We start from the raw sequence: 23,999 nt of genomic DNA, 5'->3' as shown, positions 1-23,999 counted from the left end.
AGTAGAAAAGGAGAATAGAGAAGCCTATACTTTCCATGGTGGTCAGTTCCCATCATCCTCCAATGTATCAGTTGTGTCAAATATGTTAAAACAATGCTGAGGCAGGTAAAATGGAAGGCTGCAAAGGACGTAAAGCTTCTAGCCTAGACCCCATCTGGATCTCTACAAACTGTTCTGTCTCCTATTTTGGAGAGGCTGATTGATAATTCTACTATTTGGTGCCCACCTCTCAAGTTTGGTATGCAAAAGACGTAGGACCCCCACACATTGGTCTTCTGAAAATTAAAATGCTGAAATGCAAGCATTGAAATAATTTTTATAGCGCCACCTCTTGGCCATGTACCACAGAGGTGTGGTATCTACTATGTATACTCATGGACAAGTCCATTTGTAGATAAGCCAACCCTCCATTTTTTTAACAGGATAGTGCTAACGCCTGGCCTCTATATGTGCGCTTTGGCCATGATGGGTTAAAAATCTGAGTTCTGGTCTGCAGATAAGCCAAACTCAATTTTTGGCATCTAAAACAAGTATACATGGTAGATCATTTAGCCCTTTTTTTTTCCTATAGGAAAATAAATAAGATAAAACTTTAGGCAATAATGCAATGCAATAAAACTTTTAAACTTAAGAATTAAAACAGAGACCTTGAATGTATTTCACAGATTACCAAGATGCCAAACAGACAAATGAGTTAAGAAAAAAAAGTCCTTCCAAAATGCTATGTTTCAGAGACACCACAATACAGAGCCTCTGAACAAAATCTCTTAAAGAGAGAGAGAGAATAGGAATGAAAGTGATTGCCAAGGTTTAAATGTATTTTTATAGATTAGGAAAAGTGTCAGAGCATATGAGACAATTCAGGAGTAAAACATAGCACACAGAGACTTAGACTTTTAACAGTGGTTTATATACAACAGTTATATACAGAAATCTATGTGGTAGCCAAAATACCTTTACAAGCAATCTTTCTAAACTCTGCTTGGAGAACCTCTGCAATGAATACCTGACTCAAGGAGAGAGAACCACGCCCTCTAAATGGCTGCCTTTTATATAAACATTTCTTAAAGGGGTAGAACCCATCCCCGGTCTTAAAGGGAAATACTTATGCTATGCTGAGTCATTCTTATTGCATCAGCCACACCTGCTGGTCGGTTCTTAAATCCCAAGACCTTAACAAAAAGATCTCAAGAAAAATATAAAATATAATAATGAAGATAAAGCAAAGAGTACTCAAAATGTTGTAAACTACACAATTATATCATCGAATTTGGACCACCAAATACAATATCTAGAGAAATCAAGATGCTATTGTATTTATTTTTTCCCAACAATTACTTCAGCCTCCAATACTACAAGAGGCAAACCATAAATAAACAGAACCATCTTCAAAATACTCATCTAGGATCTTCTGCAACTGCTTGTTCTTCATGTTTCCTGATGTATAAAAGAAATCTAGAATTGGAGTAGAGAGAAAACCCTATTTTAGCATTATTATTACCTTCAGCTTACAGAATGAGGCTGTCTCTTGGTATTTACTGAGGTACATTGAGGAAGACTCCACCGCCCGCCCCCCCCACAAAAGCAATATTTGTGCTGGTCCTTAGTTCCTTCAGCTCATGTATTCCTTCAATGTGCCTTCAAGTTTTAGCTTTTTACTCTTGGTGACTAGAGTATATAATAACTAAACTCATGTTTATACTCTACATTTTCAAAAAAAACTAGAGATTTAATCACAACTCTCGTAGCAGCTCTGAAACTCAAAAAGACTGCTGTCCCTTAACAGTATTGAGACCAAGGTAAGTGAACAAGCACTGAAAGTGCTGCTACGCTTTCAAATTTTTCCCCATATCCATTGCCACCCCCTCTCTTTCAAAATCTGGTGTTTAACAAACGCTAATACTCAGTGTCAGCCAAACAGAATAGTTATTAAATTAATAGCTGCAACTAATTATATGCATTGGTTACCAGGATGATTTTCTAGTCCCCTGCTTGTTATTAAAGATTTTTGTTTATCATCTTGAAACTTTTCAGAACATTTTTCTTTCTCAGAGAAGACAGCCAAGGTGATCCTTTAATAAGGAAAACCACATGTGCTTCATTTGAAAACTTGCATTTTTCAAGGTATCCTTGACAATACCCTTTTTATGACTGCTACTTCCCCTCTTCATCATTTATCACTTTGATGAATCAGAAAACAATTATCAGTAAGATAATTCACCATCTTGACAGCTTAAAACACTCAAACCCAAAGCCAAAAACAAATCTCTCATCTTTAAAGTTCAAGCAATAGGCTTAAATACAATATTGATAATCAGCCTCATAGATCAAGCAGCTTCAGTATTATACATACTAGGGTTTAAACAGAATATACCAAGTAACGGTACATTCAACTGCTTCCCAAACAAATACCTCTGGGATTCTTGTATAATAGTTGCATGCACTTACTAACAGAGCAGATTACAGTAAATCTCAGACAACTTAGAAGTACACAAATGCAGATTCACACCTTATTGATCAAAGAAGTCTTTTGCAATGACTGAAAATCTCATATCTTAACAGTTCCACTGAAATCAAAGGAATTTGATCCTCAAAAATATATGAGTTATTTATTGGGGGGGAGAGAAGTCTCGCTTCATAAACTTGCCTTCATGCCTGACTAATTTTATATAACTGTTGCTGAACAAATCTTTAAACCATGAATAGAGAATCTCTGAACATAAACTGATCCATGCAGTCCACAGGAGCTCATGAATGCTGACACGAGCAACTCTGCTCAACCATGCCCTGTCCTTCTCTTTCCACCTTTCAAGTAAGAAAGATGCAACAGATATAAGGGGTCAGATCAGCCAAACCTATCCTGCATGTTCTCAAATCCATGGAAGGCACAAATAGGCTCTTATGGTTCACGTAATATCTTCTCTTTTTAGGAAAGTGTGCACATGCCAGATGAATCACTTCATGAAGAATAAAGTAGGAGCAAAAATGGAATAGAATATTTTTCTTTGTGCAAGAGGAAAATAGGTGGCATCATTAGGTGAAGCTTTCATGTATAAGTCCAGTCTTATTGGGCAGATGAGGGGCTGCAATCACTCACTGAGATTGGGTTCTCACCCTTGTTTTCAACTATACAAAGTAAATTTCTATTCATATCACATAAATACAAACTGCATTTCACATGAGAAGTTGATATTTGCCCTGTGAGTAGCATATCAGACATGCCAGAATGTTCTATATCAGTATTACATTTCCTTACAATGATTATATTTCCTTCTACACTGAGATGTTCCACACAAATAAAATGATTTATATGACATAACTCTACACAACTTTGCATTAAAATATTTTTATAGCCCTCCATCTAGTACATGTAATATACCTTATTACCTCATTCACTTAATTGTTTGTGTACCTGTGAGCATGCAGGTATGTGAAAAAGGAATCTGACATGTAATATGAATAGGTTATAGTATTAAATGACTGTCAAATATCTACTCTGAGAAACAATTGCTCCTAGTTTGGAAAATTATGAACTCAAATTTCTTACTGTAAGAATCTCACCCACAAATAGGAATCCCATTAGTTCAAATGAGCAATTGGGAGTGATTAGCCCAAAAAACTGTACACATTCTAAAGACAAAAGCATGGAAAAGCAATTATTCAGACATACAATGTATCTTTATAGTATCATCATCCTTTGGCAGGCCCCTTGAAGGCCCCATCCAGCTGTTAATACATTGTGGCACACTCCCATAATTTGTCAACAATTGCCAATTAAAAGCAACACACAAAAATTGGTGGTTTATACGTCTATATAGTATGTACAACAATCCTCCAATAAATTTAATGCCATTTATTCATTTAACTTCACCCCACTTACTCATAAACTGCTTAAATTGAACTGAATATTCCAGCTCTGTTGAGTGATATCAAATGTCACCATCATACCACCTATATTAAGCTAAGGAAATTAAAGAGGGGAGGGCAGAGCTGACGTTGCAGCGGTACAATCTCAGCCACTGGTCGGCCCCCAGGGACCTAAACTGTCCCATAGAGACAGTGATTCACAAGGACACGTCCTGCTGATCCCAGGGACACTGCAAAGTCCCTGGTTGATCCAGGGAAAACCCTTTTTGCCGGCAGCGGAGAGGCAGCCTTCCAAGCTGCTGAAGCTGGGACAGATCCGGAACGGAAGAGATTGGAAAGAAAGTGTGTCAGTTTAGTGAGATGAACTTTTACTTATTATTTCTCAGAGATAACACCCTGAAAAAATTAAAGTGGACTAAAAGTGAACAGAAAAGAGTTTAAGTGGCGTGATTGTCAAAGTGAAAGTTTTTTTTCTTTTTTCCCCTTTTTATTGGAATTCTGAACTTGGCAAATCTGTTTAACTTTAAGCTGGACTGGTAGTTTTTAATCTTTTTATTTCTGTTTGTATTTCTTTCTCCCTTTTTTAACAATCCATTTGAAAATTCTTTTTTGATTAAGACTCTTCTGCTTGATTTAAGATTTATTTTTCTCCTTTTTTTAAAAAAAAAAGGGAAAAGATGTTATTTTTTTTTAGTTCCTGGTTTTAGATTGAGGGGGAAGTGAAAGTGAAGGAAAATAAGTAGCATTCCCGCCCAGAGGCTTGGATACATTGTTTCTTTTTTTCTTTCACTAGTTTGTGTTACAATCAAGAACTCTGAGCTGTGTATTGGAAAAGGTAGAGATGAGCGTGGCAGTTTATTCAGGTGCTCATTTGTGAACAGATAGCTGGAGTCTGGAGTTGAAGTTGAAAGAAAGAAGACTGAAGTGACCTTGAAAAATTCTGAGCTGATTTATCAAAGAGCCTTGGATATTTGGCGGCAGAGGCTTGTTTTATATTAGAATTGCTTTTTACCTTTTGCCTCCCCTTCTACCCGCCCACCCCCAGTTGGGCTTTTTTTCTCTTTAAATGGATTTTGACTTTTTAAACCAGGAACCAGAATGTAAATTTTATTTTTGTTTTCTTTTTGTTTATTAAGAGGAACATATAGAATATTACTCTTTTTCCCCTTTTTATCTTTGATTTTTTACTTTTTACATTTACCATTGCAACTAATTGGATTAAGGTATACAAGTGCCTGAAGACTTTCTTTTTCCTTTTTTCCTTTGGAGTGGCAATTGTTTGCCTTCGCCTTTTTTTTCCTCTTTTTTTCTTTTTCCTCTCTCTTTACAGATAAGCATTACAAGATGAGTAGAAAGACAACAGCTCCAGCTTCTTCAGTACCAACCCCCTCACCATTTGGAGGACAACGATCTATACAGACAATATTACAACAGGAAAAAGAGAAAGAGAAGGAAATGACATTACAGATAATTATGCAAGGAATTCAGAAGATTGAACAAAAAATTGAAAAGATAGATGAGAAAGTGGAGAATATTCAACAGATGATGATGAAATATGAAGGCAGATTCAAAAAAATTGAAGATATACAAAGATAAGAAAATTGAAGACATTGATATTTGATTAAGCGATGTTGAGAAGGGCAGATGTGAACCATTAGGATGGGAAATAGATAAATCAGAATTTTATCTAAGATTTCAAAATATAAAAGAAGGAAAAGATGAAAACCTTGCTGAAATAATGGCAAAAATATTGGCAGAAGCACTGGAAATAACCAAAGAGAAGATGATGGATGGGATGGATGAAGTGTTTTGTGTCTATACAAGATATGCAATGAGGAATAGACTACCAAGAGAAGTTCACATTAGATTTACTAAGAAGATTATTAAGACACAGATACTACAGATGGCGAAAGAGAAAACACTAAAGACAAAGAAATTGTGGTGCTGAAATAGATACCGAGAAGAGTAAGAGAGATGAGAAGAGAATATTTATTCTTGACTAAAGAGTTACTTAAGAGGAGTAAACTACAGATGGTTGCTGCCAGACAGCCTCTTGTTCACTTGGCAGGAACAAAGACAAAGAATTGACACAGTTGAAAAAGCTAAGCTATTCTACTTAGAATACTTTAGAGGAAAGGAGGATGAAAAAAGAAAGGAAGAGTCACTCATTGAATTCCAAGAGGAGTGTATAGCAGTAATTGAAAAAGAAAAAGAAGAAGGTGCAGTAGGCGGTGAACCCAGAGAACGAGAACTGAGATCTACCAGAGCAATAAAACCCTCTTATAAAGCTTAACATGGATGAAAGAAAATTGATTACGATTAACATAAAGGGACTTAATTTGGCTACTAAAAGAAGGAAAGTATTTCACAAATTAGAAAAATTAAAACTTGACATAATCTGCTTACAAGAGGTACATATTAAAAAACAACATGAATATATACTAAAACAAGGAAAACTAGGGAAATTATTTATGTCACTGGCACAAGCCAAAAAGAGGTGTGGTATTATATATTAAAGAAACATTTTTGGCAGAACTAATCTACACAGATGATGATGGAAGGATTCTGATGGTGGAAATAATGGATAACAGCGTTAAAACACTTTTACTTGCAATTTGTGCTGCGAATGATAAACAAGAAGAATTCTACAGAAAATTACATATGAAAATAATTGAACTGGACTATGTTAATATTTGTATGATGGGAGATTTTAATGGAATAATTAATGACTAGTTGGACTATAAAACACAGAAATAACAAAGAAAGTTAAAGATACTACCAAAATCCTTCCTTCGAATAACAGAAGAATTTAATTTAAAAGATTCATGGAGAGAGAGAAATGCGGAAAGTAAGCAATATACTTTTTATGCAAACAGGCATACATCCTGGTCTAGAATAGATATGATATGGATGTCAGCATAATTATTGATTAATGTACAACAGATTGAAATAGAAACGAGTAGTTGGGCAGATCATAATCCAATGTCAGTTATTCGGAAAGGATACAAGAGGTGATCTAGATCAGGGGTCCCCAACCATTGGGCCCCGGACCGGTACCGGTCTGTGGAACATTTTCTACCGGGCCGCCGATTTTCTGGGTGCCGCCATCTTGTTTTGATGAGAAAGTGCTTCTGGTGAGCTTTTCCGGTTGGAAAGTGGCGTTTGGGTCCTGAAGGAATCCTCGTGCCTTAGTTTCATCGAAGGGGGGGACTTCTTTCAGCACCCAAGGCAAGGCGAGCCGAGCGACCGTCCCGAAGCCCATCGACAAAGGTACAAAGGAGGAGTTGAAGGTGGCGGGGAGAAGCGGGGAACGGCTGGCTGGCCGTGGATCATTTTGTAATGCCGGTACCGGGCCGTGGCACAAAAAAGGTGGGGGCCACTGATCTAGATGGACTTTAAATAATACGATATTAAAAGAAAAATACTTTAAACAGAAAATAGAGAAAGAACTTGTTTTCTTCTTCAAAGAAAATAGAAAAGAGGATACATCTTTACAGAATCTCTGGGATACGATGAAGGCCTACACAAGAGGCTTGATAATAGATTATACTAGGAGAAGAAACAGAAAACAGAAAAAGACATTCAAGACATTAGAAGATGACTATAAAAGTTTGGAAAAAGATTTACAGAAGTCCCCACAAAAAAAGACATTAAAAATAAAATGGATATAATTAAACATAAAATGGGACTAATGGAAAAAGAGGAATTAGCACAAAAAATTAAAAATGCCAAACAGAATTACTTTGAAAATGCAAACAAACCAGGCAGATGGCTAGCTTATAAACTGAGAAAGGAAAGAGAAGCAAGGATTAGTTAATTAATAAAGGACAGGTTTGCCATGGAAATGAGAAGAAAAAAAATTATACAAGACTACTACGGAAAACTGTACTTTCAAGAGAATATTCAAGAAGAAAAAGTTAAGCAATATCTACAGAAAGCGAACCTACCTCAGATACATAAAATATTGAAACAATGTTAGAAGGAAATATAACAATGAAGGAATTAACTGAAGCCTTTAAAAAACAGAACGTTGGGAAAGCACCAGGTCCAGATGGTTTGCCAGGGGAATTTTACAAAACTTTTCAGGAAATATTGAATTTTCATCTTTTAGAAGTTATGAATGAAGTTATGTTAAAGAAAAGAATACCAAAAACATGGTCAAAAGCATACATTACACTTATACTGAAGGAAGGTACAGACCTGCAGCAAGTTAAAAATTATAGACCTATATCTCTATTGAGCTCAGACTATAAAATCTTTGCTTCAGTTTTGGCAGAAAGACTAAAAAGATACTTAAATAATTTTATCCATACTGATCAAAATGAATTTCTGCCAAAGAGACAAATCAAAGACAATGTGAGAATTATTTTGGATACTCTGGAATGTTATGAAGCACACCCTGAGAAGCAAATGGCCTTGATGTTTCTAGATGCACAAAAAGCCTTTGACAATGTGAGTTGGCGATTTATTTTACTGCAACTGATACAAATGGGCTTTGGTAAAAAAAAATTATCCAGGCCATTGAAACAATATACCATGAACAAATTGCAAAGGTGATGGTAAATGGAGAATTAACAGAATCCATAGATATAAGAAAAGGGACAAGGCAAGGCTGTCCATTGTCGCCTCTGCTGTTTGTGTTAACATTGGAAGTGTTGAACAGGAATATCAGAGAAGAAAAAGAAATAAAAGGAATGAAAATTTAATCAGAGGAGTATAAATTGCAAGTTTTTGCAGATGACCTGGTATTTATATTAGAAGACCCATTGGAAGCAGCACTCAAATTAATAAAAAAAATAGAAGAATATGGAAAAGTAGCAGGTTTGAGAATAAATAAAGATAAAACAAAGATATTAACCAAGAATATGTTAGCAAGATGAAAGAAAGAGTTGGAAGAAATTTTAAAAATACAGGTCACGAACAAGGTTAAATATTTAGGGATACATATTACACCAAGATGTAGTACACTGAAGGAAGATAACTATGTTAAACTCAAACAGCAGTTTGCGACAGATTTGATAAAATGGGAAAAACTGCAACTATCATTAATTGGGAGAATATCCACAATTAAGATGAATATATTGCTTAGAGTTTTATATTTATTTCAGACAATTCCATTCGACTAGGAAAAGAGTTTTTTGAAGATTTAAATAGAATTGTGTTAAAATATATTTGGCAGGGTAAAAAAGCAAGAATAAAATTAAAACTGTTACAAAATGCAAGAATAAGTGGAGGGTTTGCCTTGCCCAATTGGGAGCTATATTACCAGGCGACAAGTTTGATGTGGGTAAAGGATACACTATTCGAGAGGCATTGTTTTTGAACTGGGAGAAGATAAAAAGACAATATTACTTAAAAAATTCCAACATGGATATCAACTATTGAAGCTTTTTCTTATCCAATAATATATAAAAAGGAACAAAGAGTTAGATATGGTGAGATATTGAATAAAGAGTGAACTTAAATCTATGCAAGCGTTGGAAGAACAAGGTATAAAAATGAATTGGTTTTCATATTTGCAAATACAATCTAGGTTTGATAAAGACTCTAAAACAGAAAGTATTTATGATAAGTTGACTGATTTAAATAAAATTTTGATGGGTACCAATGAAAAGGTAATTTAAAAACTTTATGGATATCTATTAGAATTTAAGTTGGAGGAGGAACAAGTTAAAGAAACGATGATTGCTTGGGGGAAAATTTTTGGATACAGGATTGATTTAGAAAAATGGCAAAAATTGTGGTCTCAAAATTATAAAATGACAATGTCTACTGCATATAAAGAAAATTTGTATAAGATGTTTTACAGGTGGCACCTACCCCAGATGAGACTTGTGAGAATGTTTAAGAATAAATCGCATAAATGCTGGAAATGTCATCAGATACCTGGTTCATATTACCATACATGGTGGACATGTTTGGACGCAAAGAAATATTGGACTAAAATCCACACATGGTTGAAAAAAATGATAAAACAACATATGGACTTTAAACCAGAGGTCTTTTTATTGGGAGTCATACCAGATAAATACAATAAAGAATTGAAATATTTGATTGTAAATGTTTTAAAAGCAGCTAGAATTGTATTTGCAAAGAACTGGAAAAATGACAAAATACTTTTGCAGGAGGAAGTTATTAAAAAAATTATGGACTGTGATGAAATGAGTAAACTGACATTTGAAATTAGAGAACAAGAAGACAAGCAATTTTATATGATATGGGATTTGTTTTATCAAACAAATAAAAAGACATGGTAAGGTAACAGAATAATTTTGTTATAGAAGCTTAATAGATTGATACAAAATATAATGTAGACATATATAACCATTGGATGACAGCATAATACAATATTGATGGAATAAATAGCAGGATAATTAATAATTGATAAATAGATAAGTATATGTTAGTTTGACAATGTGAGATTGATATAAATTGTGAACAATGAATATGAAAGGATCGCACAAAAGATTCTAAACCAACTGACACTGTATGTACAAAATGGAAGATGGTTTTATTTTTATTTTTTAATTGATTGTCTGTTGATATTTGTCTTAAAATAAAAAAATTATATATATATCGTATATAAAAATAAATTAAAGAGTAAAAAATCTGAACAAAAACAGAAATATACCTTTTACTACAAAAAAGTTGCCAATCTTTGCCCTAGTTCATGGACAGAACACATACATTTCAACTATTCGAATTAAAAAGGAAAAATGGGGAGAAAAGTAGCATACAGTACAGTAATAATAATAACCAGGTTAATAATAATAAAATGAGCAGATTAAAATATTGTGAGATTTCTGAGTACAAACTGATAATCTTGGAATATAACACACCAGATTTAACTATGGCTGAAAAAGGGAAAGTGTGAATAATTGATGTGGCAATACCAAGGAATAGCAGAACAGAAGACAAAGAACTGAAGTAGATCACAAAGTATCAAGATCTGAAAATCATAGCGAATGATTATGGCATAAAGATTATAGTAGTCCAAATGGTAATCGGCACACTGGGTACCATATCAAAAAGTCTTGAATGACACTGCACATTGTCAAAATTCCCGTCAGTTACAAAAGGCCAAACTACTTGGATCTACACCTATACTAGGCCGATACCAACATCCTAGGTTCTAGGGAAGAACTTGATTTAAAGGGAAGCCAACATCAACTAAAGAACTAACAACTGTTATTTAATGTTGTTTTATATCTAATAATAGTAATAACTATTGTCTATTCATCCAAAATCAGCATTTAGACTAAGTACCATATTTTCCAATATGGTTTTAACCAAAAGCATAAGAATCATGGAGGTATCATATAGTATGCAGGAAGTTCCAAGCAAGACAGTTTTTGGCAGACAGTCAAGTCCAATTAATTTAAAATTTCAAAATATTTGTCTAGTCTTCAGGTATGGTTTTAAGAGTTCAGGTTATAATTTACTTTCTCTTCCAAAACTTTCAAGTTCAGTTGAAAGAACTGTGGTGGTGCAATGGTTAAATTGCAATATTATAGGCTAATTCTTCCAAAATGTGCTCAATGTTGGCTTTTATGACATTTATATAGCTTGGGCCCGCCATGATTGTTAATGCAGCTTCTTTTTGAAGAATTGCAGTTTTTAGCCAAGTCAAACTGTAATTTGATTTTTCTTCAATATATTTACCGATGTTGTGAGTCCAGCAGCAGAGGCACAATCTGGGTCCCATTTATTAGAGGGTCATCTGGAAGGACGTAAGAGAAGCCTTTTCTGTTGTGGTGCTATCTCCAGGAGTTTGACTTACCCTGACTCTTTTGGCCAGGGGTCTTCAAACTTGAATTTTAAGACTTGTGGACTTCAATTCCCAGAATTCCTCCTCCAGTCATGTTAACTAAGGAATTCTGGCAGTTGAAGTTCACAAGTCTTAAACTTGCCTAGTTTGAAGGCCCTTGCTTTTGGCTTTCTGTAAAACCTGGTTCTGTAACCCTATCTGGGGGTGCATGTATCAAATGATAATGCTGTCTGACTTTATTCTGGATAGTATACCATTATTTATTGTTATGTTTTATCTTGTTTTCATTCTCTATTAGCTGCTCATGGTAATATGCTTAAAACAGGCAGCCATATAAATTGAATTCATAAAATATAAATATATTGCCCATGAGTTTAGATTTTAGTTTGGCTATCAGATACTTACTTTGTGTATTTTGTAGCCTTTCTCTTTGCAAACCTCTACCAGTTACTATGCCTGATATAATCATTCAAGTTATTATTTTTTCTTTCTACCATTTGCTTTACTTGGAATAATCCCCTATTTTATTTACAAAAAATCTGTCAACATGGAAATCATGATTCATGATCATTAATACTCTTACATTCCTATCAAGGATATCTAATTCAGCCCATCTCCAATCAATTATACCTGTGATATATTGAGTAATAGGAGCAGCCCAAGTGTTTATGGGTTTAATTATGTTCCCTGAATTTAAATTTTTCAGATTCATCTTATATAATTAGAGCTAGTATTTTCTTCTCAGTCATGTAAGTCAGAGGTCTACATTAATTCTAAATATTTATATCCTCCTTCTGACATCGATTGTCTTATAGTACTACCATTCATTAGCTGTAATCCATCTTCTTCAACAATTTTGTTGTCTTCAATTACTGAGCATACTTACCTAAAGTGAATTGAATTTCACCATCCTCAGTGAATACATGGGTAGTATAAAGTAGAGTTTCAAGTTCTACTTTATAAAGAGGTGACCTTGGAATGTTTCATTACTAATTCTGACTTTTCCAATCTCTTTGTTTTCCCTGCATTCATTTACACTTTCAAATAATGCTTTTACTAAATACAAAATTTCTACACATTTTCTGATCTATTAAGTGGAAATGTCTTTTTATAGTGTATCTGAGCCATAATTTTTTTTTTCTTCTCTTTGACTTTTAAGGATCATTTTGTCAATTAGTAACTTGCCTTTTGTACCTCATGAATTTTTGAAAATTGTTTTTTTGCTCAATGGAAATAATTCAATGATCAACAGACATTATATATGGTATTCCTGTCTTGACAAACAGGTTACACTCCAAGAGGCTGTTCATTAGTCCAAGGGAAAAAAAATATGCACATACACGCTTATGCTTAATTTCACACAATAATTTAGTCACTACTAAAGGAAGAATAAGTACCCGCCTAGATGAACACAAAAATGCAGTAAAGGGGCATTGGTACTTACCTGATACGCCCTTTCTATTTGAGCTGCGAGGAGCATCCAGAGATTGTGGGGGTGCTTCAGTCTCTGCTTGCTTAGGTTGAGCTTGAAGTGAGGAATGCTCCTCCCTCCTCTTCCACGTGACTCTTCCAGGGCGTTCCCCAGTTTTGCGAAGGCAAGAGGAAAAAAAGGGTTGCTCCTATCCCTATCACTTAACAATTTTTGGTCCTTGGCCGAAGGGGAGAGGCCCCACCAGACGGAAATTAGGGTGGGGCTGGATGCTCCTCGCAGCTCAAATAGAAAGGGCGTAACTGGTAAGTACCAACGCCCCTTCTCCTATGAGCTGCTCAGAGCATCCAGAGATGGGACATACCAAAGCTTGGCCCGTCCTAAGGGAGGGACTCCGCCTGGTCCTGGATCTCCTTAGGGTCCCTAAGAACCCGCTGCAGGACCCGCCTGCCAAATGAAGCCTCCGCAGAGGCAAACACGTCAATTTTATAGTGCTGAATGAAGGGGAAGGTGAGGCCTAAGTCACAGCCTGGCATATTTCGATTATTGGTGCCTGGGTAGCCCAGGCCGCCGAGGTGGCTGCGCTCCTGGTTGAATGGGCCATTATGCCCTTAGGAACTTGAAGGGCCTGGGACTGATACGATTTAGCTATGGCCGCCTTAACCCATCGTCCTATGGTAGAAGATGACACCCTGTGTCCCTGTGTTTTGGGTTGGAAAGACAGAAATAGGGCCTCTGACTTCCTGAAGGGCTTTGAACGTTTGATGTAAATACGCAGAGAGCGTCTTACATCGAGTTTGTGCCATTGTTGTTCCCTTTCCTGCGACAGATTGGGACAAAAATTTGGGAGGATGAGCTCTGGGCTCTGTGGAAAGCCGAATTAACCTTTGGCAGAAAGGTGGGGTCGGGTCGGAGGATCACCCTATCTGCGTGAAAGACACAGAGGTCTTGCCTGATAGACAGAGCTGCTATTTCCGAGATACATCGGGCTGATGTAATGGCTACCAGGAAAACCACTTTATATGTTAGGAATTGGAGATTCGTCTCCCTCAAAGGCTCGAAAGGCTCTTGGTGAGGGAGAGGAGGACTCTATTGAGGTCCCAGGTGGGAAAACGGTGCACTGGGGGGGGCGTAAGTTAGTAGCCCCTCTAAGAAAGGCTCGGATGAGGGCGTGGTGAGAGAGGGAACTGAGACCCTCGTAAGAAAGGACTGATGACAGGGTAGCTACCTGACGCTTTAGCGTGTTAGGAGACAGCCCCTTGTCAAGTCCTTCCTGAAGAAATTCTAAAATTTGAGCTATGGAGGGAGAAAGTGGGATAATTTGAAGCTTGTTGCACCAATGACAGAAAAAGGCCCATGTGGCATTATAAATTCGGATGGTTGATGGTCATCTGGCAGCTAGGATGGTGTCAATGACCTTATTTGAGAGCTGTCCTTTCCTCAAAGCGCTCCGCTCAACCTCCAGACGGTCAGCTGGAGCCATTGCGGGTCCGGGTGTAGGAGTGGCCCCTGGGACAAGGAAATCCTGTCTGGTGGGATCCTCCAGGGAGGGGCCACTGAGAGGGTGCGGAGATCCGCAAACCACAGTCGCCTGGGCCAGTAAGGGGCCACCAGGAGCAACTCCGCCTTTTTGTGGAGCAGCTTCTGGATAACCCTGGGTACCAGAGCCAGAGGAGAGAATGCATAGAGGAGCCCCGAGGGCCATGAGCAGCAGAGCGCATTGTAGTTCTCCGCGCCTTGGGACGGGTATCTTGAAAGGAATCTCGGGAGCTGGGTATTGAGGGGGGAGGCAAACAGGTCTATCACCGGTTTGCCGAATATCCTTGTTGCCTCCCTGAACAGGGATGGGTGGAGGCGCCACTCTGATTGGTCTAGGGTGGCCCTGGTTAACCAGTCTGCCTGGATGTTTGATAGCCCTGATATGTGCTCTGTCTTGATGGACAGAAGGTTGGTCTCTGCCCAGCGACAGAGGCGCTCGGCTTCCTTCATCAACTGGATTGAATGTGTGCCCCCTTGTTTGTTGATGTGTGCCTTGGCTGTGACGTTGTCTGTCAAAATGAGGACGTGTTGCCCACGTACCTGGGGGAGGAAGCTGCGCAGGGCCAGGAGAACGGCGTGAAGCTCCAGCCAATTTATACTGCACGATTGTTCTATTGAAGTCCATCTCCCCTGGGATGAGAGAGACTGGAAGTGGGCTCCCCATCCGAACAGGCTGGCATCTGTGGTGATAGTCAGCCTTTGAGGTTCCTTGAAGAGACAGCCCTTGTTGATGAGTGGTCTTGCCCACCAGAGGAGGGATGTGAGAACCTTGGGAGGAACCCTGACCAGGAGCTTGGAATTGCTTCTGCTGGATCTCTGGTACAGGAGCAGGAACCACTGTAGGGATCTGGTAGGAAGATGGTAGAAATGCAGGAAATCATTTTCCCCAATAATTTAGACAATTCCAGTAGGGACACCCTCTTGTGATGCCTAGTTTCCTTAACCAATTTCTGAATACTAAGGAGTCTTTCTGAAGACAGGTAGACCTTGCCTTCCACTGTGTTGATAAGAGCCCCCAGGTGGGTTATCCAGGTAGAAGGAACTAATTGGCTCTTTTTCCAATTTACGAGGAAACCATGTTCCTGAAGGGAATCTAAGGTGGCCTGGGTGTCCCTCACTGCCTGATCGATAGATGGTGATCTATCTATCGTCTATCGTCTAGGTAACATTGGAGACGGATAGGGGTATTCCTGATATGGGCCGCCAGAGCTGCCAGGACCTTGGTAAAAGTCCTGGGGGCGGAAGCCAATCCAAAAGGGAGGGCCACATATTCGAAGTGTTGGTTATTGTAACAGAGCCTTAGGAATTTGGAATGGGAAGGCCGAATGGCAATATGCAGGTAAGCTTCTGTTAAGTCTATGGATGTGAGAAAGTCCCCTTGTTTGATCCCCAATAGAATAGATTAAAGGGTGTGCATTTTGAACTTGCGGTAAGTTAAAAAGCAGTTAAGTCGCTTCAGATCTAGGATGGCCCGCCATCCCCCTGAGTGTTTCGGAACAACAAAAAGGTGGGAATAAAAACCCCAACCTCATTGGTCGGGATGAACAGGTTGGATGGCCCTTATATTAAGGAGGTGCTGGATGGCGGAGGCCATCAGATTGCGTTTGATCGGGTCTTTGGAGAGGGGGGATGCCATAAAGAAGTTGGGGGGGGGGAAATGGAACTCAAGGGCAAGGCCAAATCTAACGGTGTCCCTGACCCAAGAGTCAGAAGTAGAGGAGTCCCATATACTGGCAAACGCCTTTAGGCGCCCGCCAATGGGGATGGAGTCCTTATGTCTATCTGGGACATCGCTAAGGCCTGCTTCCGGACCCCCAAAAGGGCCTTTTAAATTGGCTGCCCCTCCTACTCCTCTCTCCAGAGTCAGGTCTATCCTGGAATTGGCCCGGTCTGAAAAGGGGAGGCCTCTGATATCTGGGACAGAAGGGGGTCTGATAGGAGGGCCGAAAGGAGCTCCTCTGAAAGGGCTGCAACTGTCTGGAATCTGACCTTCGGGTGAGAGAAGGGAGGAATTTCTTTTTGTTCCTAGTCTCCATAAGTAAAGGGTCCAGGGATGGGCCGAATAATTTGCCCCCCACTATGGGAGAGGAGGCCAGCTTGGCTTTGTTTTTAAAGTCCGCCTGCCAGTGTCTGAGCCATAGCAGGCAGCAGGCCTGGACGTGCGATGTAATTGCCCTGGCAGAAAATTTGATCATGTGATATGTGGCATCCGCCGAGAACTTGGCTGCGGCGGTGATCTTAGCAATGTCCTGGTGCGCCCTGGTGTTAGATGCGGGGACATGTTGTTTGAGCTGGCGCAACCATCGAATTGAGGACCTCGTAAAGAAAGTTGCGGCCATAGCCGATCTTATGGCCCATGCGTCTGACCGATGGGCCCAACTCGGCCCACTTTTCCTCGGGCTTTAGGGCCTCTAACACCTCAGTCAGAATCGAGGAGGATGCCAGGCCCACAATGGGCTCGTCGACCTCAGGGGTGTTCTCAATAGTTTAGAGAAGTCTGGATCCAGATTAAAGAATTTTTTGTCGTGGTTAGAGGGGGCTGGGAGGACCACTACAGACGCCAGTTGTTTTTGGACCAGATCTGCAAGGATAGGGGGGGCTGGTATAGTCTCGGACTCTACGACGGGTTGGTTAAAAATGAGGTCTTCAGGTCCTTCCCCAGGAGGGGCAGGGTGGACTGAGGGGGATTGTTTACTCAGTCCTGAAATATTTTTGGCCTTAAAGAATAAGGATTTGAATAGTTGCAGCTTAAAGAGGCCCGCGAAAGCGGGCTGGTCAGGGGTGAGCCCCTCGTCCTCGGACATTCCGTTCTCTAGAGGGTCTATGTCTGATAGGGGCTCGCTATAGTGTATGGACCCCAAATCGAAGTCGCCTGGATCCATGAGTTGATCACCCTCCTCGTCCCCCTCCTCCGCCTCCTCCTCCCGCCCTTGGGGGGAGGGTTCCCTATGCAAGGGCACCTGGGCCAGATGCTGTTCAGACCTAGGAAGGGACCTCACCGAGTGAGATTCCTGGTCAGAGCCTACCAGATACAGACTGGACCTGGCGGCTTGCTGGATGCCAGTTGCGATGCCTTGGCGAATGGCCAACTCCATCCAGGATCTTATTTTCTCAGGGATCTCCTCAGGGAGAGACTCCTCTTGTCGGAGACTGGCAGCAGTTGGGGTGAAGGTGGCCTCAGGAGCCTTTCTGGCCAATGTTTCAGGAACCAGGACCTGTTGTTCCTAAGATGGCAAGCTGCACCTGGAGGAGAAGGAAACATCTGGGGGGAGGTTGAGCAGAGGTAGAGGGACTGGAGGATGGAGGGACTTGAGGCACCTTGAGTGCTTCCTTAGATCTCCTTTCAATTTCTTTTTGCAGGGCCTTGTGGCACCTTAGGCGTCCCTCTGGGCCGCTTTGGAGGTCTCCTTAGCCTGCCTGCGCAAGTGGTGGGTTTTTGCTTTTGCCTTCAAAGAAGATCCCCTAGAAGTATTGCCATCTGCCATTGCAATGACTTAGATGTAATTGTAGTATATTAGATATCAAAATGATGCGGTTGGCAAGCCCAGGGCCCCATCTATGCAAAGACGGTGTCCCTGATCAATATTACCTCCCCCTTTTAGTGTAAATTTAGTTTAGTTGTTCTTTTTTTTATTCTTTATATATATCTCTCTGTGGAGATATATGGTTATGAAGTCAAAGAGAACAACAATTGAGCCGTACCACAGTGATAATACTTGAGTATGAAAATATTATACTGTAATTCAGAAATCAATATTATAATCGAGGTTGATATGGATGGATCCCTGCTCCTGGATAACAAGAGGACCAATTAGCCTAATTTCAAAAACGCCTAGGCCCGGTAAGATTAAGCTAGGGCCTGCAGCAGCCTCTGTGCACAGGCTGACACGAAAGGCCTGGGTGCGGCTGCTGCGCTTCTGGAGGAAAGCTGTGGGGTTGAGCCAACAAATACTCCAATCAAATACAAGTCAGAAATAGAGAAAACAGGGATTATCTCTGAAATAGGGCCAGGCGGGGCCTAATACTTCAATTCCACACACAGCCTTCACTTAGGGAGAAAACAAAACGGCACGTGCCACGAGGAAGCCGCCGCAATGACGACGTGCCTTCCAGCAGCGATTCCCCGCCTGGAAAGCTAAACCGAAGCTCGGTTTAGAGAGGGGCCAGAAGGAGAGAATGGGTTTTCTCCTTTAAATAGCAGTAAGAACCATAAAGAAATAACGGTGTTCAAGGGTGGGGGGGAAATTGCTGTACGACTCAAACGGAGAAGAGAAAAAGGCAGAGAGGGAAAAGGGATTTCTGGCTATGGGAGGTAGCGCGAGGATCACTACTGACCCTCTCTTTGCCTCCCTTGGGGGCGAAAAATTGCGCTTCCCCTTAATGGCAAGAGTGCCAAATAGAACAATTGCGCAGGGGGCTAAGGAGAGAGAATTCAAACCTGGAATGAAGCTGATTTAGCGCTGATCGAAGGAGTAAAGAGAATCCAAAATTTCTGCTTCGGCCAAGGAGCAAAGAGCAGAACAGCCTGTCTTGCACGAGGCTGAGCAAAAACTGGGGAAAGCCCTGGAAGAGTCATGTGGAAGAGGAGGGAGGAGCGTTCCTCAATTCAAGCTCAGCCTAAGCAAGCAGAGACTGAAGCACACACCCCCATCTCTGGATGCTCCGAGCAGCTCATAGGAGAAATAGCTGGAACAAACTTCCTCACTAGTCCAACACATGAAAGCCGCAGGTCATAGCATCGACTTCAATGGCACCCAAACCCTAGCCACTATAGAAAACCCCAGCTACAGAATAATCAGAGAAGCCATAGAGATAGAAAAACACCAACACAGCATGAACGAGATGATACCTCCCGCCTATCAGCCATTTGGAAACCCGCCCTCACTAACAAACGAGTACCTAACATGAAGAATGACACCAGACCCCCACCCACGAGGGCCACACAAGATGCTACCACCACACTTCCACGTAAAAAGCAGACTCACACCCACACAGAAGATGAGACACGACCACGGACCAGAAGCTGTACCGCAGTTGCACCACTACCCGCTTCAAACCCCTCCGACCCATACATGAAGCGAACTGATGCCCACCATGAAGATGTGGCACGACCATGAACGCGAAGCCAAACAACAGGATCACCACTCACCAGCTCAAATCCCCCAGCAACTAAGACTAACCTGAGCACAACCAAGCCCCCACCTGAACAGAACACCCCCCCCAGCCAATCAGAACACAGCCAACCCCCCAACCAATGAGAACACAACCAAAACCCCAACCAATGAGAACACACCCCCAGCCAATCAGAACACAGCCAAGCCTCCACCCATCAAGTGACACCCCCACTAGCAGTTAAAAGAAGCAGCTGCAAGCTCATATTGCTCCAAGAAGCACAAAGCCGAAGACACAAGCCTGAAGATGACAAATGAGATTTTGTCAAAACGTTGCCAAGATACTTCCAATTTTATGCAGGAGAAAACCCGAATAACCAAATATATATATGTGTGTGTGTGTGTGTGTGTGCGCGCATGTGTTTTCTCAAGTTTTCGTGGGTACTTACATGCATGGCATTCAGCTTTGTTCCAGGACAAAGCTGAATGCCATACATACATACATACATACATACATACATGGTACTCAGCTTTGTTCAGGTATTTTCCCACGTCATTATAGTTGTGCTTTTAAAGTTGTAGCAACGTTTCGGCAGAATCTCATCTTCCATCATCAGGCTTCTGTATTATGTTCATCTGTGAGTCAGACTTTTACAGTTGTTTCAGTTTTAAATTTGGGACTAGCCTACTGCTGTGCCGGAATGGTTTTTTCTTCATCCTGATTGGTTGGGAGTCTTGGTCTATGTTTATTGGTCTTGGAGTTTGCTGTGTTCTGCTTGATTGGTGTTTCTAATATCTTCTGTCTGTTTTGTGGCTTTTTTTGTGTCTTGATTGGCTGGCAACATTGTGTTCCTGTATTGGAGGCTTTTAGTGCAGCTTGGCTGCGAGTAAACGGATGGCTATCATTTGTTAGGAAACTAGGTTTCATCTGGGTGCCTGGTTGGGGTGTGTTTGAGCTGGAAGTATCAGGAGGGATCTGTTTGTGCCCAGATGTTTGCCTGGCTAGTGGTGTGGAGATTTTTTGGTTTGTGAGCGCCGGCTTCCAAATGATTGACAGTCTGGTGTAATCTTCTCTTCTATTCATGCTTTCAGGTCTTTTTTCAATCTCTATGGCTTCTCTGATAATTCTGTGGCTGGGGTTTTCTATAGTGGTTAGGGTTTTGGTGCTATTGAAGTTGATGCTATGACCTGTGGCTTTCATTAAAAGCCTCCATACAGGAAACACAATGTTGCCAGCCAATCAAGACAAAAAAAGGTACAAAACAGACAGATGATATTAGAAACACCGATCAAGCAGAACCCAGCAATCTCCAAGACCAATAAACACAGACCAAGACTCCCAACCAATCAGGATGAAGAAAAAACCATTCTGGCAAAGCAGTAGGGTAGCCCCAAATTTAAAACAGAAACGGCTGTGAAAGTCTGACTCACAGACGAACACAATACAGAAGCCTGATGGCAGATGAGATTCTGCCGAAACGTTGCTACAAGTTTAAAAGCACAACTATAATGATGTGGGAAAATACCAGAACAAAGCTGAATACCATACATGTAAGTACCCGTGAAAACTTAAGAAAACATATATATATGTTTATATATGTATATATATATTCTTATATAGACACACACACATACAATTATATATGTGTATGCATTATTACATACTGCATTTCCTAGGCTATATTTCCTGTGGTCCTCTCTCATCTTATCTCCAAAACAATTCATGCAGCAGTTTTGCAGTCCAATGGGAAGTATCAAAAATACACAAATAGTTTCTAATTTTCTTCTTCAACTTCCAAGCGTAGCCGGTAGTTCTGAAATTTCCTGAAGTTATCCTATTCAGTCATTCTGTAAAATAGGTGGTATCTAAATTTGACAAATAAATGAATAATTCATTCAACTACTAAGGAACTTCAGTATTGTTTGCTTTTTTAAAATCAGCCAAAGTTGGCTAAGTCCTATCACCTAATTCCAGAAACAGAAGAAAAAAAATGGATAACTTTTCCATTCAATCAAGACCCAAATCAAAATGTTCTCCACATTATTAAAAATCAATGAGCAACCAAGATACATTCAACAAAATCTGAGTTTAACTTTAAACAGTTTGAATAAATGTAATAAGTGTTTCCCTGAAAGGTATTTTTAATGATTTTTCAAGCTGATTTAGCATCCTCCAGATTCTCTAATTATTACAACATATTCTATTTGAACTTGCCTGCATCCACAAACTATGTTCATATAAACTGCCAAGAAAGTTAAAATAGCAAGTTATATTTTGTGACAATATGGATAGATACTACAAAGTACTGCATATTTGAAAATACTATTTTACAACAGACATCACTACACAATTTCTAATAGCAAATCAACATTTCCCTCATTGAAGATGATTTCCCACTTTCCATAAAGAATTTTGCAAGAAACATTTTAAAACTAGCTTCCACAATTCTAGGTATTCTTCTAGGTAAAATTAAGTATGGTGTTTAACTGTCAGAATTCTGAGGATGCTCAGAATTGTTTTTTTTTTCCTTGAAATTGTTTTGTGTTTATGGGAAATAATTTGAGAATATTCATTTCGTTTTTTGAAACACTATTTTTCTTCTCCATTACCAGGATCTTCCTAATGGCCTCCCCTACTGGCATTTACAAACCCAATGACAGGGTATATGAACAAAAATACTAGTATTCTATAAAGCCTGTTCTTTTAAATTGTGCGTATTATTCATTAACTTCAACTATGACATACAACAGCATGTAAACAAATTGGAAAATATCTGGAAAGAGATTCTAACAAAGGTGCTTCTGTTGCAAAATAAAACCAAAACTTAAGAGGATATTTTAAAATATCTAAAAGTGTTCCAGTTATAAACACCTATGGGATGCTTTGTTTAGTATTTTTGTACAATATAGTCTGAAGGATTGCCAGTGGAAAAATAAGGCCACAAATAATGGGTTTTGTTCCTCTTTTTATCTAAAGATATTAGACAGGCAGAAAGTTCTATCCTCTTTGGTTGACTAGTTCAACTAGGAACAGACATTCACTTCAGCTCCAGGATACTTTTCCTCACTAATAGTTTACAGTATAGGCACTTCTAGAGTTATCCCACCATCCTTGTTCTAAAAATGAAAGTGAATGAGAACGGGCTTTTTTTTATCATGGCGGCGGGATAGTATGAAGATGCTGCAAGTTACCAGAGGGAGAAAAACGGAACACAGATTTTTCCAAAGGAATGTGACAAGCAAGAAACAGCATACAAGTGCCAGAAGAGCCATGGAAACAGATTAAGTAATAAGCAGGGCAAGGGCCGAATAGGACGTCACTTTTAAATCGAATGAACCAATTGACTTAAATGTGACCATCTTAGTACTCTCGGAGAAGTTACTCATATCCGAAAGGACTCCCACAGCTGTGCCTTTACATCAAATTCAGGCAGACCACACATATCTTCGTCCTATGAGAAGCCTTTTCTGACGATTTTTGCGTCAACGATTCCCCCCCCTTTCCCCCTCCCACGCACCCCTACAAACTTACTTCCCTGACCTGCTTTGGGTGGAAAAAGTGAACTAGAAAGAGCGCAATTCCCCCCCACCCACCCCCCCAAAAATAAGGAAAAAAAAGGCAGGCTCACAGGATTCACTCTGGAGGGACAACTCAGTCCCGGGAGAAGATCCCGAAATGGAGGGAAGCTTTCACACCACAGATCCGAAAGGCAGATTTGTCAAGGGAATTTGGCGGGTCGGGATTACTGTATTCAACCGGCCCAGTCCTTCCCCACAACGGGTCTATGTCACTACCCTCCTTCCCTCCCTATCCAACTCTGCCAGCAGACGACGATAAGTCCTGGACTCTTGCTTCTTCTCGCCGGCAGATTCAAACACAGCCAACAGCAGCGGGCCTTTTGCCCACATTCATGCTGGCTCCGGGAGCTTCAAGTCCCGTAGCGAAGATGAAGGGCACTCGCGCGCTGCGGGGGGGGGAGGGTCACGTGAGGGTCACGTGCACCACGGGTGCGCGGGAACTCGGGTCGCCGCCTCCTTTGGGGAGGAGGGGAGAAGGACCGTCTCCTTCGAGCCTGGCTCCAATCATGGGCCTGCCACAGGCAGTTTGAGTTTCTTCTCCTTTGGTGAATCTTTTCCGCAGTCAAGTGTTACGAGTTTATGGTGCTGTAGACGCGACACGGCTGAGCGGCTTCTTTCCTCAGTTTTTTTCTCCTTGCTTACCTCCCCGTTCTGAAAGCCTTGTAGGATTCTGTCCAAGCATTGAATGCAACTCGGCATTATTCTT

General features: G+C 40.3%; 1 protein-coding gene across 2 annotated transcripts in view; it reads right to left on the bottom strand.

The window, feature by feature from the left end:
- Positions 1-23,689, bottom strand: part of UIMC1 (ubiquitin interaction motif containing 1) — a 102,916-nt gene extending 79,227 nt beyond the window's left edge. Inside the window, exons 1-2 of one of the 2 annotated variants that reach the window (XM_087924189.1) lie at positions 17,603-17,846; positions 15,144-15,450 (exon numbers count right to left, since the gene is read on the bottom strand). In XM_087924189.1, coding sequence (XP_087780315.1) covers positions 15,144-15,450; positions 17,603-17,698 — 403 coding nt within the window. In that variant the 5' untranslated portion in view covers positions 17,699-17,846. Of the gene's footprint in view, positions 1-15,143; positions 15,451-17,602; positions 17,847-23,343 lie in introns of those variants that run through there. The other variant, XM_026726476.2, reaches the window with a different exon arrangement.
- Positions 23,690-23,999: the final 310 nt, after the last annotated feature.

Source organism: Pseudonaja textilis, chromosome 2 (assembly GCF_049901715.1).
Source record: "Pseudonaja textilis isolate UNSWEBS1 chromosome 2, rPseTex1.2, whole genome shotgun sequence".
In the NCBI taxonomy this organism is placed as follows: Eukaryota; Metazoa; Chordata; class Lepidosauria; order Squamata; family Elapidae; genus Pseudonaja; species Pseudonaja textilis.
The sequence above is the reverse complement of the archived record's forward strand: the minus strand, read 5'-3'. Positions and strand labels throughout refer to the sequence as shown.